We start from the raw sequence: 18,500 nt of genomic DNA, 5'->3' as shown, positions 1-18,500 counted from the left end.
TCCAAGGCTTCCATGTCATGCAAAACTGGAAGACTCTTGCTCTAGTAAATGCCTTGTGCCCTCACGTGGCCTGCATGTGACAGCATGTTGTCTTTGCTATGCTGTGGCCCATTGTAGGCGGGCTCACCTACGTAACTTCAAATCATCTGAAACAATAGCAAAAATGGATCCAACTTCAGTGCTGGCGTTAACAAAATCAGGACCAACACGTGTGCCCATGTGAGGCTCTGAGCTTCTGTTTAAATGGGTCTTACAAAAGTTAGCTGAAGGGTTGCGGATGTAACTCCGTGTGAGACTACGCAAGACCCTGACCAAGCAGGAATGACAACAAAGGCTAACCAAAGTAGGCTCAAATATCTCCTGTTTATCTTTTGGTGAGGAGGACAAAATGTCTCTTGCTGGAGCTCCCACTCATGTGTCTTGTGGAACAAGTTGATGTTCTTTGAGCAGACCCAGCTCTCCCAATATGGACATCTGCAGATGCAAGGGTCAAAGCTCAAACTAAAATGTCTTTATATTGATGTTCCTGCACTAACTCTGCCTACTTCAGGACTTCAGGACTCTGCCTATCAGCACTTATATGTAAAGATTGTATTGCCGCTGGGCAGTGGTGGCACATGCCTTTAATCCCAGCACTTGGGAGGCAGAGGCAGACGGTTCTCTGTGAGTTCGAGGCCAGCCTGGTCTACAAAGTGAGACTAGGACAGCCAAGGCTACACAGAGAAACCCTGTCTCAGAAAAAAAAAAAAAAAAAAAAAAGAATTGTATTGTCTTGTAAGATGCCATTGTATGGGGTCTTGTATTTAAAAAGTACACAGCAGATGGTTTTGAAAGAACCACTGAGGCTTTAGTGGTAAAGAAATCCAGGTGGTCAGCAAAGGAGACCCTGGTGGGAACTCGGTTTCATTGGCATTCCCAGCAGGAGATAACATATCAACCTTTTTCAAACACAAATGCATGTAGTCATGTGTTCTATGCTGGTCACTTGTAGAATGGAGGCGCTCCCAAGCATTGTTTCCCTTTGTGCAGTTAAAGGAGGTTTGGTGTAAGGCCTAGTCCCAGCCTAGTGGCTGTGAGGTGTGGGTGAGAATGGCTCCCATTGGCTTACATGTTCATATATTTGACCCCCAGTTGGTGGAACTGTTTGGGAAGGATTAAGAGTTGTGGCCTTACTGGAGAAGGTGTGTCACCTGGGGTGGGATTTGAGGTATCTGAAGACCCATGCCATTCTCAGATAGCTTTCTTTTCCTTATGCTTGTGGATCAAAATACAAAGTCTCACCATCTGCGCCATAGCCATGCCTGCCTGCCTGCTGCCATGCCCCTTGCCAGGAAGGTCATGGAACTCTGACCCTCTGAAACTGTAAGTGCCAAATAAACTCTTTCTTCTCTAAGTTGCCTTGATCATGGTGTCTCTTCCTAACAATAGACAAGTAACTAAGACAGCAGGCAGCGTTCTCTAAACATCCCTGAATGTCTACTAGAGTAACACAAACCCTCCAGGTGCAAAGAAGTTTCAGGGGGCTCAACTCCCACCCCGTGATCCTGTGCCATATTTGGGCTGCTGGCTTGGGCTTGACAATCTCTGAAGTCCTTTCTCTCTCTCTCTCTCTCTCTCTCTCTCTCTCTCTCTCTCTCTCTCTCTCTCTCTCTCTCTCTCTCCCCCCCTCTCTTATGTGTGTGTATGTGTTCCTGTGAATGTGTGCAAGTACATGCGCAGAGATGTGCATTTATTGCGTGCCCATCCATCTGGAGGCCAGAGGTTTATGCCTGCTATGTTTGTAATCAATTCTACCTTCTTTTTGGAGACAAGGTCTTCCTTCCCTCGCTAAGCTTGAAGCACACTAGTTTGACTAGGCTGGTGGGCCAGCTCTAAGGGTCTGTCTGTCTGTCTGTCTGCCTGTCTGCCTCCTTGGTGCTGAGCTTACAGATGCCCACCACTGTACCGTGCTTTTGCTATGTAAGTGTTGAGGATCTGAACTCAGTTCCTCATGCTTGCATAGCAAGGACTCTATTGGCCAAGCCATCAGCTCTTCCTTGGAAGTATTTATTATTATCTTTTTAAATATGCGAGCCCTAACTTGACCTCTCTGGAATGAGTACACGTGTCATTGTCTTTGTGGCCACCAAGGTGACAGAACTTTCCAGTGGGCCCAGGAAACATTCACAGAACCTGCAGAAGAAACACAATAAACTTTTATTCGTATACTCCGAATTCTGCTGGCGTATACAGGAACCCATCTAGGACCACGGGCACCGAGTTAAGGCCTACCACTGGGTGAACTGAATGAAGCAGTGGGTAAAGATGTGGTAGTATACTGTTGCCACCAACGCTGCCATTCCTTGTCAACCCAAAGTCAAGCCCAGGGCAGCTGGTAAAGATGAGAGTCCTCACCCCTGTGCTCAATCTTAAGATATTTCCTCTAAGCCCGTGGCTTGGGGGAACTCCTTTAAGGTCTTCTGCTGATGTCAATATGGTTGGAATTACCCAGTGTCTCCTAGCACACTGTTCTTTGACTCATGCTCAGTGTACTTTGGCTTGGGATGATGGGTCTACACCCAATGTGAAAACATTGTTTCTTGATGGCTTACATTTTTCCCCTTGTCTCTGTTTAAAAAGGCTTTATTTTCATTTGGCAAAATAACCGTATACATTATTTTTTATGCATACTGGCGTGCGCTGATGCACACACACAATATGTGACCATCAAATAAGGGTAATGAGCATTAGCATTTTTCATTTCTTGGTGATAAGAATGTTCAAAATCCTTTAACTATTTTAAAATACACAATAAAATATTTTTGAAGTTGGTCAACCTAATGTGCAAGAGGATGCTGGAAAATGTGTTATTTCCCAGTCTTACTGTAACACTGTACCTGATGAATAATTGTTTTCTTTGTTCCTTATCTCTAATGTTACTGCAATACTATTCATAACATAATCCATCTAAACATGCGCTGGTGGATGAATGGCTAAAAAGATGTTTCTCCCCCTAAGTAGTAGTAGTAATAATAATAATAATAGTAATAATAATAATAATAATTATTATTATTATAATAGTAATAATAATAATAATAATAATAATAATAATAATAATAATAAGTATTAAAAGAAAGGAAATCCTACAATTGGTTTAATTGACTAGCCAAGACATTATATAACACACAATAAGCTTAATACAGAAAGACAAATATTACATCGTCTTCCACATCTGTGGACTCCTTTTATTTTAACATAGCATAGGATCATCTTGTGAGTTAACTGTCCCCTGACTTTGCTAAAAATTAGTTGATTTTTCTTTTCCCCTCCCTTACTACTTAACGAGGAAGAGATATCTCCTCATTCATGCCACCTAAGACAGATTAAATACTCAGTTCCGAGTATGAATGTGTGAAGTTTTACTCTTACTAAAACGACTAGAAGGTTGAGGAGGAGGGCATTAAACTGTGACTAAAACATTTTATAAAAGTGTATATTAAGGCATTCGTGTGTGAAATGCCATGGGGCTCCTATCTCGTGGCTATAAGGGACTTCAGAGACCGTGTGACTGTATTACTAAAAATAGCCCGTTGTCTTTAGCAGATCAGTTTGTACGTCTGTGGCTTGGGTTTGTTGCAGAGGTGACTAACAGTTAAATCATTTTTTAGGGCACCCTCTGTGCCCCTGGGTGATTTGCTCTGAGGAGATGTCCTGGTTCTTGGGCTCTGTGACAGGGATTCCCTCTGTCCTAGTGATCACTGGGAACAGACCACCTGGAAAACTCCTGACCCACAGCAGAGGTTGTCTATCTGTTGAATGGATGACGGAATGGTGGGTAGCTCAGCACGGCTGACACATCTCCTTCCCTCCTATACAGGGCTGCAGGGTTTATTTCATGCAAGCAAACAAGCTGTTTCTGAGAAGAAATGTTGTTGCCCTCCGTGTGAATGAGAAGGGTGGGAACCAAAGGCTTGAGCTAGTGTCAAGAGGCAAATTCAAGCACAAAACACAATTGCACAAAACAATTGTTTTTAATTGAGTTTAATTAAATTGTTTCTCAACTTGAAAACTGGCAAAATTGAAAACTATCTTACTTGGCAGTCACTCCAAACACTTTACCAGAAAATCCTGGGCTGGCAGAAGGAATCTTAGTCCTATGGCGACTTAGTCACTGAACTCTGTTGTATCAAATTGATTTAAAGACTCTATGACACCTGTCATTTCCCAGCTGGACTCGTGCACTGCCCGTCCTGACTATAAGGTGGCATTCAGCAGATATCAAAATAGCAGCATGTGTCACAGCTTCCCTTCCCCCTACCCACCCCCACAGTGACCTTGGGTTAACCCTTCCCCCCTTCACTCCACAGCTAATTAAACCCATTGAGAGACCAGTGAGGCATTCAGCTATGAAATATTTAGTGAGGGTCTTGAATTCTTTTCTTCTTGTCCCATCCACTGTGCTTGTCCCTCCTCAGTCCATCCACCTCACTGTCCCAATATTTTGTCATAAACCCACAATATTGTCATGGCAATATCATGAACCAGTCCCTCACCCAACTTCTCAAGGAGTTTATAAAACTCCAGCTGTGAAATTTGGCCAGCGGTTCCAAGGGCTGCCTGTTGTATGTGTGGTCATTAACCTCTTCCCCTTTCTTCTTCTTCTTTTTTTTTTTTTTTTTTGTACCACACCCAACCCAATCTGAAATTTATAAATATTTACAAAGTCATTTAACAGGTATGTAGCCATTGGAGAGGAAATTGAGGCTGAGAGAAGTCAGAAAATGTCTTTTCAATGGAGACATTGCTAATTCTAGAGGCGAAGCAGTCACATTCTGCCTTTCTTCACCACCTGAGTTAATTCTGCTGAAGTGGGGAGTTTGGCTTTCACCTCACTCTGATGTCCTCTTCCTTGGAAGTGGACACTTTCCTAAGTGCCCTTGAACACAGGGACAACCACATACACAGGACACTCAAAGGTAGTACCAGGAATATGAGGGAGAGAATTTTTCTTACAGCAAAACCGCTGTCTTTCCGGTAGAAATTGGTTGTCTTTACTACCCTTCATTATTTTCTTCAACAAAAAGTATTCTAAGAAATCTGCACTTGAAGCATCCCTCATGCCTTCCAGTGTCTTCCTCCAGCTGACTTGGTGTGTGTGTGTGTGTGTGTGTGTGTGTGTGTGTGTTCAAATTCCATTCATCTCTATCCTCTGGCTTTACATTATATGTCGTGGCTTATAGTCAGAGCTGACTCAGCTGTACCCAGGGCGAAGATGATTCTTAGCATCTGTGGATTTTTTTTTTTTTTTTTTTTTTAGTTTTCTTTTGTTTTTAAATAAAATGAGCTTGCTCTTGCTCAAAAGAAAGCAAGCCTGTGGCACATGCCTGTAATTCTAGCTGAGGAAGGGGAAACCATGACTTTAAGGCCAGCCTGGGCTGCACAAGGAGCCCTATTTCAATGAAGGAATGCATGGCTATGTTTGTAAAACTTTCCAATTGTTCTAGGAGGGAAAGAAACAACAACAAAAAGCCAAGGAATATTTAAGTAAAAGCCAACTGTAACTAGTTTGGGTTAGTGTCTTTGAAAGGTGTTAGATATATACATTCGTATGTGCTCATACATATGACATTAGGGATGTGAGAAGCCCGTAAGCAAAAGTGAGTTGGAAGCTTCGGGGCACTTTCCACCTATGCTCATTTACCTCAGAACAAACACCAGATGCATGTAATTAAGTAGCTTCTGTGAGAGGCCATATAGTCAGCTAAGAAAGGAGGTGAAGTGGCAGCAAGCTTGAGTAGGATCTGTTCTGAAGTTAGCAAGCTAGGGCTTAGGTCAAATGTGAACAGAGAGAGCTGAGTGTAATGAACAGCAATGGCATCCCTACATACTTAGCACTCATGTGCCCTGGGCTTGGCTGTCATCTAGCTCCCTTGCCTGTCTCCTTTACTAAGTACTGTGTTTGATACCAAGTATGGACCCTGGACACTGAAGGTGTGCACTCTCTGTGAATGATTGAACCCATTTATTTCTAATTACTAATAAGCAGCAGTGTGTTATCTCAGGAGCCATATAATTATATTTGAAGTCTTTTGAAGTGTGAATGTCCTGAAATCACGCACCGTAGTTGAGCTACTGAATCAGCTTAACTCAGATTAAAAAAAAGTCCATCTTCCCCATTGACAGAATGTTGGGGTAACAAGCCAAGTCCTTTTTCACGGGAGGACAGTTGCAGAATATGTGCAATATAAGTGCTTATTTGTCAACTTTTCAGAACTGTTTTCATGCAGTGTGCACCTTGGAATTCCCCCACTTCCCCCGCCATCTTGATGTCAAGAGCAGTTACATCCCACGTGTCAGCTCTGCGGAGGATCACCAAGTTCATCTAAGATTTCCGTGGAAATCCCCTAGTAGGGGAGCGTCAACTTAGTGGTGTGATGTGATTTTTCTAAGATAGGTATATTTTAAAACAAAAACCACTCTGAACAAGAAAACAATACAAAACAACAACAACAACAAAACCAGTCACATTATTTTCTTCAGTGGCAATTTTCTAGAGACAAAGTATCTAGCTCCAAGTCTCCCAGAAAACAAAATCCAACTAACAAGCACACAGCTGAGTTGTCTTCATAGCAATGGACCCAGGCTGTGTGGACCAGCAAGATCACCTAGGAAGAGAACACGGAGAGGGGAGTTCAGTCTTGAGAAATGTCAATATTTAATTTTTTTTTTTAAGGAAAGATATGCTTGAATGGGGAATTTCAAAAAGCAACGGAGGAACAGGAGACAAACTCTTGGCTGTTTGCTGAAACTCATATGGGAGAACATTCTAAACAGGTAAGTGCAGACAGTATTCTTGAACTGTCCTGTGAAGGTAAATAAAATAAGCAAAGCAAACAGTTTCCGATCATGATAGGGAGAGTGTTTCCTCCAAAACTCAGAGAATTATTAAACTCCACTGTATCTTTTTTTTTAGATAGGGACTTTTAATAAAGTAATTAATATCAAATGAAGTTATGAGGTTGAACCCTAATCTACTATGACCGATGTCCTTGAAAGACAAGGAAAGAGATTATGGCACAACCATAGAGGGAAGCCATTGTGAAGATCCAGGGAGATAGTACCATGTGCAAGCCAAAGACGGAGGCCTCAGAAAAAAACCCACCCTGCCCACACCTTGGCCTTGAACTTCTAGCCTTCAAATCTGTGAGAAAATTAATTTCTATTGTTCAAGCACCCACTCCCAGATACAGTATGGCAGCCCTTGATGACAAAACAAGCAACACGGTGCCCGAGGCGATATATTTATATAATATACAGTGGTCTCAGAAGGGTTGACAAGAGGGATATTTGAGGAATGAATGGGGGTAAGAAAATCAGAGACAGGGTCTTGATAATCTTCTAAGGAAGTCTGAATGTGAAAATAAAGTGATAGAGAAATGGAAAGTTGTGGAACTCTGCTATTAAGGTTGAAGTCTGATGTTTCTGGTTAGCCTCTGAGCTCCCCATAAAATGATTCCCTTTCTCAGCAAGGTTCCCTCTTTGCCTGATCTGGGGAACCCCAGATCCCCTAAGGAGCAACACATGACCCGCAGGGCCGATTACAGGCCAGACCCTTTGCTGAAAAAACAAACAAACAAACAAACCAAACCATTCAGCAAGCACCTGGGGATTCCTGGAGATACCCATCTTATGCTAAAAAGATGTCTTGGTGTCTTGGCTTTCAGCCAGTGGCCTTTAACTCTAGCTGGAGATTCTCCCCTACCCACAGGGTAATCAAGTATTTCTTTTTCCTCTCATGATAGGGCTCTTTGTTACAGGTGGCTCAAGTATCCTTGGTAACCCTAGCCTATGGAATCAAACACATTCGCCCTCAAAACCCCATCCCACTGCCCAAAGTTTCTAATTCTCCCCTCCTCCTTGAAGGCCAATTTCTGCTGTTCACTGGCTTGTCCTTGTGTATCAGCAATGCTCCATCCATCACAGTGCAGCTGGCTGTTCTACAAGTAGCCATTTTGCCTGTCTGGACATAACTGGCCTCCTGCTTCTGCCTCTCTCAGTTTCGGAGCTCTGAGCATGCCTCAGTGCTGCCTGGCTTGGGCTCCGCTTGGCACTTCACCCTTTCCCACAGCACTTCCTTCCTGGCAGCAGTAGCCTGGACGTGGAAGGACAGAAAGTTTTCACATCATGAATGTTAATCTCAAATAAGACCAAAAACAAAACAAAAACAAAAACAAAAAAACAAAAACAAAAACAAAAAACTAAAACCAAACAAAAATAAAACAAAACCACCTTCAACTATGTTGCATTGGCTAGCTTGGAACTTCCTATGTAAACCAGGCTGGCTTTGATTTCACAGAGATCACCTGCTAAACTAAATGTTTGTACCATGCCTGCTGCAAAAACCAGCTTTAAAGTGCAAAACATCAGCCAGGTGTGATGATGCCAGTACTTGGGAGGCAGAGGCAGGCAGACCTTCCTGAGTTCCTGAGTTCAAGGCCAGCCTGGTTTAAAGAGAGTGTTCCAGGACAGCCAGGACTGTTACATAAAGAAACCCTGTCTCAAAAACCAGATAAAAAAGACAGGGGAAAAAAAAAAAGCAAAAAAAAGGCAAACCATCTCTCAGATTAAAAATCAGTATTATAATTTGATTTTGTCAAATAATGATAAAAGTTATAACAAATCAATAATATTCCAATTAATTGAGTAACTAGGATCCAGCCAAGTTGTGAACTGCCGGGTTTATGTATTTTACTAAAATTTGTCTTCAGAGCTTAACACCTGGAGCCTACCATGTGTCCAACACAGAGTCACCAAATGAATGATGAATGAAACCCACAAAGTAGGCACTGGCATTCCCAATGTATACATAAGAAGATTAAAACGTGTTAAATAACTTCTCCAGGATTTACACAGCAGTAAAAACTAATTAGTAATGTAGACCTGCACAGAAAAGGGATATTCCGAGGAAAGAAAAGTGCCCTAAGTAAAACATTAAAAAGAAAAAATAGGAGATGAAAAGGCAAAAAGTAGTTTTGGGATGTAGGATGCCTCTACAAGACAGCCTTGGCACCATCAGCAGCCGCAACTTAAGATCATATTACCATGGCCACCTCATAGCCCAGGTCTATTTGTAGCTTGTTACTCAACACATTTCTTTCATACAAAGGAGAGCATGGGAATAAAAGGATAGTGGAAAGTCTGTTTAGTCAACTACCTGAAAACCCGTATCAGTACTCGCTTAAAAATGTCACTTGGCAGCAACAGACTATAATCCAAGCAGCTTGGAATTAATTTTGTCATAAATGGCTAAGTATTTTCATTCCCTTGTAAAATGGTGACAGCGACGTTATCGAAGTTTTTGAGACAAAGTCTTGTTACGCAGCCTGAGCTGACCTTGAACTTGTGTTCTTCCTGTAGATTTAGCATCTTTCGACACACAAGACAACATAAAGGAGGGACAGAAGGAACTCACTGTGCCCTCCCATTCTCTGAACCGCTGCTTGCACTACGCAGCCCAGCCCCCAGCCCCCTCTTCCGTCCTCCTCCCACTAACACGAAGCTGTGTGGCTTGGTTTTTCTTTTTAAACATCTATCGCCAAAGTCAAACAGAAGCCATTGGCCCTCAGTGTGTTTGGTAGAAGAGCCTTCGATCTGTTAAGTGCCCACTTAAGCTTTCACAGGTACCAACTAGGCTAACACTTAGAGATTTGCTAAGAAAAGAAAAAAGCAGAGGCTGGCTTGCCCTGCCTTTCCCTCCCCTGTGGTAAGCTTCAGCAATAGCCTACTCAGCATTTCCTTCTTCTAACGTAGAGACGTGATACTTATACATTTTTATGGAGTATAGATAGTAGAGGAACTCCCCACAGATGACAACATATGGTGATCAGAGGTGACAAAGCCCTCCCAGCACAAACTGCCTCCATGTCAACCTCCAGGCCTTTCCATTCCTCTTACTGTGCTGCAGAAAACCTCAGTCACTCCTCGCAGCAGCTATATGTATTTCAGGCTTCAGTGACCACCGTGCTACTGTGTTCCTCCTTGAGAGCAGCTCTTTAGCTCTGAATAAGAACAGTGAGGAAGGACATACTTCATACACTTCTATGGTTGAGCTAAATCGCCCGCTGCAATGACCTCCACCCGTGTTGCAAAAGAGATCAGGGCTCTGCCCATTTTTACGGGTAAACAGTGCAACTCCACGTGCTGTCTTCCTGACGCAGTAAACCGAGTCACAGAATGAAGCGTACTTCACTTTCACACTTCCGCAGGAGTAGATACCAGTCAGAGAGGTAACAGAAAGGCTGAGGTGGCTAAGTCAGTAAAGTGTACACACGAGGGCCTGAGCTCGCCTCTCTAGCACTCACATAAAAATGAGGTACAGCAGCACATGCCTGCAGCTCCAGGCCTGGGCAGGCAGAGGCACGTGGGTCCCTGGAGCTAGCTCACTGACCTGCCACCAGAGCTGGGTTAGTGAGCTCAAAGCTCAGAGAGTGACCCTGTCACAAAAAACTAAGGTGGACAGCCACCAAGGAAGACATCCGACCTTGACCTCTGGCTTCATACCCATCTACACACATGCACACAAACGTGAACATATATACATAGAGAACACACACACACAAGCAAACACTCACACACACAAACATACACTCACACACACAAACACACACACACACACACACACACACACACGTTATATAACATTTCTGAGCCTTGAGATTGCACTGCTTTTACAAACTGATTGTATCAGGACCCGTGTCCATGAGAAGGTAGATAATTGTTTGTTTGCAATTGGGTATTGATTCTTCAGTGTGCTGTCATACTGGACACGGATTTCATTTGAACAAAGTAGGTTTTTCAGTGTTTCAGAGGCAAAAGAGCTGCAGGACAGATTTTCCTGGCTCCTGACAGACCAGTTCCTTACATGAGCGCTTTTAGTTAGAATCTATCCCTGTTCTTTTTATTGTCCTCGGTAACACCCATGCATTCGGGATTTACGGTAGGGGAGGAAACTGGATGGCAGATCAAGGTAAACCTGAGTTAGTCTTCTTTTCCAGAATAAAGGGGCTGGGGATTAAGAGATAGGATGGGACCCGGTAATGACTCTATTTTCCTGTCGAGGCTTGAGAACTCAGCTGCCTCTGTCTGTGGAGCGCTGTCTAGCATCTCTCACCATGTCTGACACAAAACAAAAGGTCTTCAGAGCCTCATTTGAAAAAAAAGACCACTTACTAGATGTGGTGAACAGTCCATGTCAGACAGCTGAACAGTTCAGAGGGTGTAGACACATTGGTCATCTCCTAATTTGGAGTTTCACTATCATAAGCCCACAGACCCAAAGCAGTGCCACTTACTGTTCTGTTCAATTCAGAAATGGTGGAAGCATGGCTCTGAGGAGATAGTCATCAGAAGCTAGAGGGAGGGGCCTGCCCCTGTGGTGCTGGAGACAAGCAGTGCTGTGCTCTGTAAGACTGGAACTGCCGCCTGTGATCGCGGCCTGGATACCAGAAACAGCTGTCAGTTGTATTTCCTAGGGCACGTCTCCTGGTTGTTTTGTAACATGTGATCTTTGCTCAGTCATTCTGGTTTTTCATCCTTATTTGGTTTGGCCACTCTCAGTGGAATCTTATGGGGGGATTAAGCCGAGGCTTCCCGTAGAGATGAGAATCTATGCAATCTTTAGCCTGGTTTGCAAAGGCATCAAAACTCAAGATTATGCAATCTTAGTTCTAGCAAGTCTTTCTTTGCCCCTCTTAGAGGTTCTTATTCCCTCAAAAGTTTTGTTTTCTTTTTTTAAAAAAATGTTCATGAGTATTTTTCTTTTAAAAAAATTATTAGAAGTTTCTTTTTTTTCTGTACAGTATATTTTGGCCATAGTCCCTCCCTCTTCCCCTGGACCCTCCCCATCAGTTTTCCCACTAACTTTCCATGCTCCAGTAACTGCTATTGTTTTAACATTTCACTCGGGGATTTTATATCCTCACCATCAACAGCAGTCTGAAAGGCTCCCTTTTTATTTATTGATGGAACAACTTATTTAAGTGTTTGTCTTGGACAGAGTCTGTGCTGGGTGCTGTTGGAAATGCTCACTGTTGACGTCGGTCCCCAGGCAATACAGGGCATGCTATGATTGTTTCAGCTCAGCCCTGCTCCTTTGGGTTTGTTTAATACCCACATTGTTGACAGCATAGAGAAAGAACAGGAGCCAGGCTGTCTCTGCCTTGGTCTTTTCTTTGGGGGAAGATGAGAGCAAGGATGAGAGCAAGGAAACATTTCCTAATATCTTCCAGAACTTTCCCATACCTTTTTTGTTGTTGTTGTTGTTCTAGGATTAGCTACCAAATGTTCTTATTACAATGTTTGGCCTAGACTAACCATTTCTGATAGAGTAGATATTGGGGAAATAACCAGCATGATTATAACAGACATGCCCCAAAAAGTCAGAAAATATGCGGGTGGAAGTGATGAGCCAGAAGACAGCCGTAACAGACGTGATTTGGGCATTTACACTTAGGCTTTGTAAGAGTGCTAACTGCTGACTTGGTGAGCGGTCTTGAGTGTAGAAAAGGGGAAAGACACTTTAGTTTGCCAGCAAGGTAATAACAATGGAAGGGAATGAGACGCATATAAGGTCATAGGTTAGAGCTGGCTGAGACAAAGGTAATGTGAGGTGAGTCAGGTTTGGTTGCTTTGTTTCTGCAAGAATAAACACCTCAGACTCACACTTACAAAGCCTTCTCACAGGTGTTCTACAGCTCAGGTCAGCTCTGTATGTGTCTTCTTACTCCTGGACCGAGGCTGACGGACTAACTCCATAGCTAGGACAGGACATACTTCTTTCATGACAGATAACAGAAATCAAGCCTATGAGGTTTCTAGGGGTCCCGTAGACTAGAGAATATCAATGTGTCCCATTTAAAGTCAAACCAGATTGGCCTGTCTTATCACTAAAAAGCCAGCCTAGCACCTGGGGACATGTTGGGGCCCTGGGGACAGCAGATGTCAAAACCAGGTGTGCTGTTGTCAACCATGCGTCTAGGTACCAAATCATCTTTGAACCAGGAAGTTTTGCAAAGGGCCAGCGGAAAAAGAATTTAACAGCCCCTACATACTATACACTGCTTTATAGCATGGATGCTTTGATTTACCAAACATGGTGGTGGCTTCAGTGGCCAAGACTGTAAATGGGGCCTCCATTTTGATCATGATATTCACTACTGGTGTATGAATGTGCCACTATGGTCCTCTGTTTGTGACAGTTGTTGGCTTGCTATGGATAGAGACTAAACGTGTGATCATGAGAACCAATTGTTGGTGGTCAGAGCACAGCTGTCTCCGCACAATCCTGGCTTTTTTTTTTTTTTTAATGCCAAGCTCTGAATAATGCCTTACATTAGAAAAATCTAACCAGATCTCTTACCCACCAGCAACCCATGAGCTGGTCCCACTGAGTTGGGAAGTGGCACCCGCTTCCCCTGAGGTAGAGCTGCCGCAGTGGCCAAGTACCTGGCCCAGATCTTTGTGATGGGTGTACAGGTGGCCGGCAGAGCCTCTGCCTGGGCCCTGAAGCAGGAGTTTGCAACAAGCTCGGCAGCTGCTGATGCTCAGGGTCGTGCTGGGCACCAGTCTGCAGCTGCATCCAATCTCTCTGGCCTCAGCCTCCAGGAAGCCCAGCAGAGGCCAGAGGAAGTCCAGAGGAATTATGAGCACCTATTTAAGGTGAGTGATAAGTCCATGGGTGGCTCCTTCTACATGAGGTCAAAGGTTGTCTGTGCACAGGAACGCCTAAAACAGGAACTCTGAATACAAGCAGAGGAAGACAGAGAGAAAGTGCAGATGCTCAAAACGTGACTGCTGGGCTCTACACCACACCATACATTGCCTCATAATTTATAGCCTGGTAATAAATATCTTTTTCATGCTTCAAAGAAGAAAAGAAAAGAAAAGTCTAACTTAGAGGAGATCAGTGTAATCCATGCTTTCAGTGCAAGGTAGAGGAGATTCTAGGAGAGATGGTGGGGAGGCCAAATTGTCAAGGCAACCAGTACAGATAAAGAGAGAGCCCAAGAATATAGAGAGATCAGGACAGGACTTCATCATGCTGTGTTTGTCAGACTTCTGTGACTATTAAAAAATATCAGAGACAATCCACTTGTGAATAAAAAAGAGTTATATGACTAGCAGCTTTGGGGATGCAGTCTGTGACCACTTCATGCATTGTTTGGGCCTCCGGCGAAGGTGGCACACTATATGGCAGGAGTGTGTGGCCAAGAAAAACCACTCTTCTCACGGTCAATAGCAAAAGAAAAGGAAGAGATGTGACTGTAGTCCCACTAGCCTACAAAGACCCAAGGACAGTCCCTTACGTCTCAACCTTCAAAAGTCCTACAGTGGGAACCAACACTTTATTTTTTTTTAAAGATTTATTTATTTATTATTATGTATGTATACAATGCTTTGCCTTCATGTACACCTGCAGGCCAGAAGAGGACACTAGATCTCAGTATAGATGGTTTTGAGCCACCATGTGGTTGCTGGGAATTGAACTCAGGACCTCTGGAAGAGCAGTCAATGCTCTTAACCTCTGAGCCATCTCTCCAGCACCACGGAAACCAACACTTTAATGTGCATGTCCTGCTTTAGCAGGAGCCCTATGTGCTATTATTTAAAGATGATAGGTAGACAACTTAAAACCTTACACATGAGGCCTTGAGAGATGACCTTTATGGTTAAAAGCAGCCATTGTCCGGGTAAGGAGCTGAGTTTGTCCCAGGTGCCCACATGGAGGCAAGCAGTCAGAAGAGGGTCTGATGCTTTCTTTTAGCCTCCATAGGTACTGTACACATATAGTGCACAGACATACATGCAGGCAAACAAATAAATACGTGTTAAAAATAAATGCATATTTTAAAAATTAAATGCAGATAAAAGTGCCATAACCATGGATTGGCTTTGAGCTGTTTCTTAATTCTCTATAGGTAAGAAGGGGGCATGGATCTCAGCAAAACCATAACACTTTGCCTCTGTGTTCCTTAAAGCCTGGAATGGAAATGCATGACAGTTAATCCTTTAAATCTGTATTTTATCTTGACCAGGTAGATTTCTGATTTGATCAGTCTTTTTCTTTGAGACAAGGTTTCTTTGTATAGCTCTCCTAGAACTCACTCTGTAGACCAGGCTGGCCTCAAACTCACAGAGACCCACCTGCCTCTGCCTCCCGAGTGCTGGGATTAAAGGTGTGCGCCACCGCTGCTGCCACCGCTGCTGCACCACCACCTTGCTCATCAGCTTTATTTTATTTTATTTTATTTTATTTTATTTTATTTTATTTTATTTTTTATCAGCTTTATTTTTAAGATAAGGAAATTGAGACTCTGAGAGACTCTCGAACCTGCTTGACCTCCCCAGCTGCTAACAGGCACAGCGACTAGCTACTGCTGACCAATTAGGTTCTTAGGATTCCAGAATCCACAGTTCCCATTGCTTTAGGCTATTTCCCCTTATGAACTGAGACACAGAGATGGAGTCCTATACCCAGAGGAGGTCGAAGAGGCAAGCAAGCAACTCAAACAGCTGGCATCTCCTTTTTGTGCTTCTTTCTTTAGGAGTTCCTCCATTCAACAAGGGACCTACCCAGTACCCAGGCATGTGCTAACCCCGCCTCCCCTCCCAGCGGAAAGGGATGTTATCACTGTAAAAACAGGAGGAGGATTAAGATCATACCTCCCACAGGAAATTCGAAGAGGACCATTTTAGACTGCCTTTACTTGTGGAATTTTAAGAGTTATATTTAACTTGGATACAGGTAAATTAAATCCACTCACAATTACTGCTTTAATTACCATCCTTCCCATTGAAACCCAAACTCCAAGAGGACAATGCGAAGTCTGCTCTTGCATTCCCATTGTCTATTATGTGATAATTTTTCAATAAAGGTCTGAGGAGCAATCCTTAGTGTGACTGAGTGACTGAGTGAGAGAATGCTAAGGATCATACTGGGGTAAGAATTAACTGCTAAGCTTTCCTCTGTCCCGGTACTGGCCCTTTAAGCTAGGAGACTCTCCATGCCTTACTCAGATCTGCTAGCAGTAGCTTAATACCTCTTTAGCATTCTTCTGGTCTCAGTTCTCCCTAATCGCTTACCACAGGGTACAGGATCCCAAACAAAGGCCTCATTCATCATACTAGTCTCCCGATGGAAATAATCTCCCAAGTTCCTCCATTTAACTCAGAGTTTAATGGTACATTGGAGACCTCTGTGAGAGTGTGCCCACCGCCGAACCTTACAGCCATATGGCCATCACCTCAAAGCCAGACTGGTGACCAGATGAACCTAGACCTCCTACTTCATCCAGAGGGGACCGTTTGCAATTCCTCATACACTTCAGGACCTCCTCCCCTTCAGGACCGTCTCTATCTGAACGCCAAATTATCCTTCATGACCCAATTCAAATGTCTTGATGGCTGCACCCCATGTGGAGTCGGTTGTCCCTTCTGAGACAAAAGGCACTTTGCTATCTTACTTCCTTCTGATTTTGTGTTTTTCTGTCTCCATCTCCCAGGGCACTGAACTCAGAGATGATGGCTGCTCTTTTTCTCATGGGCACATGAGCAGTACCATGCAGATCATAGGTTTTCAGTACACTGAGGATGGGCAGAGGAGCCCGTAGGGAAGGAACAGGGAGGCTGCTGCTCAGCCCTAAGGCTTGAATCCAGCCTTCTCTTGTTGGAGTCTTTATACAGGCGTCAGATGACTGTTTGGCCCTCTGTCACTGCAGATGAAATTTTTTTCCCACGAATGTGTGATGTGCAGGTCATGTCTTGCAGCCACAAGACCTCTCCCACGAGGAGCAGTAACATGAAGGTGGTGTCTGAGACCAGGGGAAGTACTCATAGTTCATCTGGTAGAGAGACTGATTGGTTTTCATCTAAGATGGCGTGGCTTGGATCAGCCTAATCCACATTTGGCCTGGTTCTGTTACTGTAGCCTCCGCATAGTCAAAGCTAATTTGTGAAACCAGTGCAGAGTCCATCATTATTTGAAATGGGTGCTTGGCCCGAGTCGCTCTGTGCTGTTAGATCAAAGCATGCTCTCAACAGGGAGCAGCTACGGTATATATTATATTTTAAAGCCTGGTAGTGCCAAGAGACTGACCAGATCAGCTCCCTTTCAGCTGAGAGCCGCCGTTCCCCTCTCCTTTGTGGGAAGGATGGGGATATGACAGCAAACTTTCATCTTCCCTGACAGGATAACTCAGACAAATTCCCCAGGGAAAGGCGACTGATCATTAGCTTCTGCTCAAGAGTAACAGGGAGCACATGAGCGCTCTCACAGAGCCGCAGCCTTTGTAGCCACCTCCTTTGAAAACATGTAAGAACCCACAGGATGCTCTTCGTTAGACAAGGAGGCCACTTGTGATTTTGCTTTTTTTTTTTCTAAAGGCTTTCGGATAGTTGGTCCTATGACGGAAGGGCACTTCTGCTCTACAATGAAGGCTGGCAAAGTCTCTGCTCAGCTCCCTAAGTAGGACACTAACCAGCCACTCTGCTCATCACAGATCCCCTGCCCTCTGAAATCTGAAAGACTCTTTTTGCTTACAGCTTACTATGGGACAGCCGTTATTTCTATTGTACTGGACTGTGTTCCCTCCTCTTATGTTTCCTGTCATTTCTAGTAAGTCAAAGGTTTCTCAAGAACAGGAGACCTACAGTGTGCTTTATGTAGGCTCTGCGCTGTCCACTACAAACAGAATGAATGAACAAACATCTTCAATAAATGCAGTTCTATTGTTTCAAGGATAAGGAGTAAAAGACATGAGAGATACTAATTATATGAAGTCAACTTCTTCTTGGACAACAGTGTGAAAAGGCTCAGCTGATTCAAAGCTGAGCACCATTTCTTTGTTGTAACCTAGATAACAGACAGTTCTCTGCAGCCAATGACGCTAATTTCCTGGCAACCTGAAGCTGGTCCCTAATTTGTGCTCACAAACTCTATGTTCTGGCTATAAGAAAGGGACTCAGAACTTGAATAACCATAAAGATAAGAGGTAAGAAAGCAACCACAGTATTACATGTCAAGTCCCAGAATAAAAAACCTAAAGACACCTGGGGAACAACAGAATCTCCTGGGAGATGGGCTCCTGGGCATGCCTGGTGGAGGATTAGCTTGATGAACTGGTGTGGGAGGAGCCATCTTAATGGTGAGAGGGGCCATCCACTGGACAGAGGAACCTGATTGTGTGAGTTGACAGAGGAGGCTGAGCACTACGTGCATGGACTACTTGCTCTCTTTTGACTCCAAATGCAGTATGGCCAGGTGCTTCAAGTTCTTGCTGCCTTGATTTATCAGGATGGACTACATCTTGAGCTTTGAGTAAAACCCAGGACAGGTGGTTTGAACCAATGTATTATAAAGCAAATCAGGACCATGTTGCATTCTTTCTAAATTAATTTTATGACATTTTATTTATGTGCATGCACCTGTAGGCAGGCTTGCGTGCCACAGAGCATATGTGGAAGGC

At 43.7% G+C, this 18,500-nt stretch overlaps 1 protein-coding gene across 1 annotated transcript; it reads left to right on the top strand.

The window, feature by feature from the left end:
* Window positions 1-13,500: 13,500 nt before the first annotated feature.
* Window positions 13,501-13,779, top strand: LOC127187010 (mitochondrial import inner membrane translocase subunit TIM16-like). The gene has a single exon (XM_051143274.1). It carries the CDS (start codon window positions 13,501-13,503, stop codon window positions 13,777-13,779), a length of 279 nt encoding a protein of 92 aa, XP_050999231.1.
* The last annotated feature ends 4,721 nt before the right edge of the window (window positions 13,780-18,500 follow it).

This window comes from Acomys russatus, chromosome 3 (genome assembly GCF_903995435.1).
Source record: "Acomys russatus chromosome 3, mAcoRus1.1, whole genome shotgun sequence".
In the NCBI taxonomy this organism is placed as follows: domain Eukaryota; kingdom Metazoa; phylum Chordata; class Mammalia; order Rodentia; family Muridae; genus Acomys; species Acomys russatus.
The sequence above is the reverse complement of the archived record's forward strand: the minus strand, read 5'-3'. Positions and strand labels throughout refer to the sequence as shown.

Bases quoted from the DNA above. Each gene is read 5' to 3' on its own strand.
- LOC127187010 (XM_051143274.1), top strand. From the start codon at position 13,501: ATGGGTGTACAGGTGGCCGGCAGAGCCTCTGCCTGGGCCCTGAAGCAG.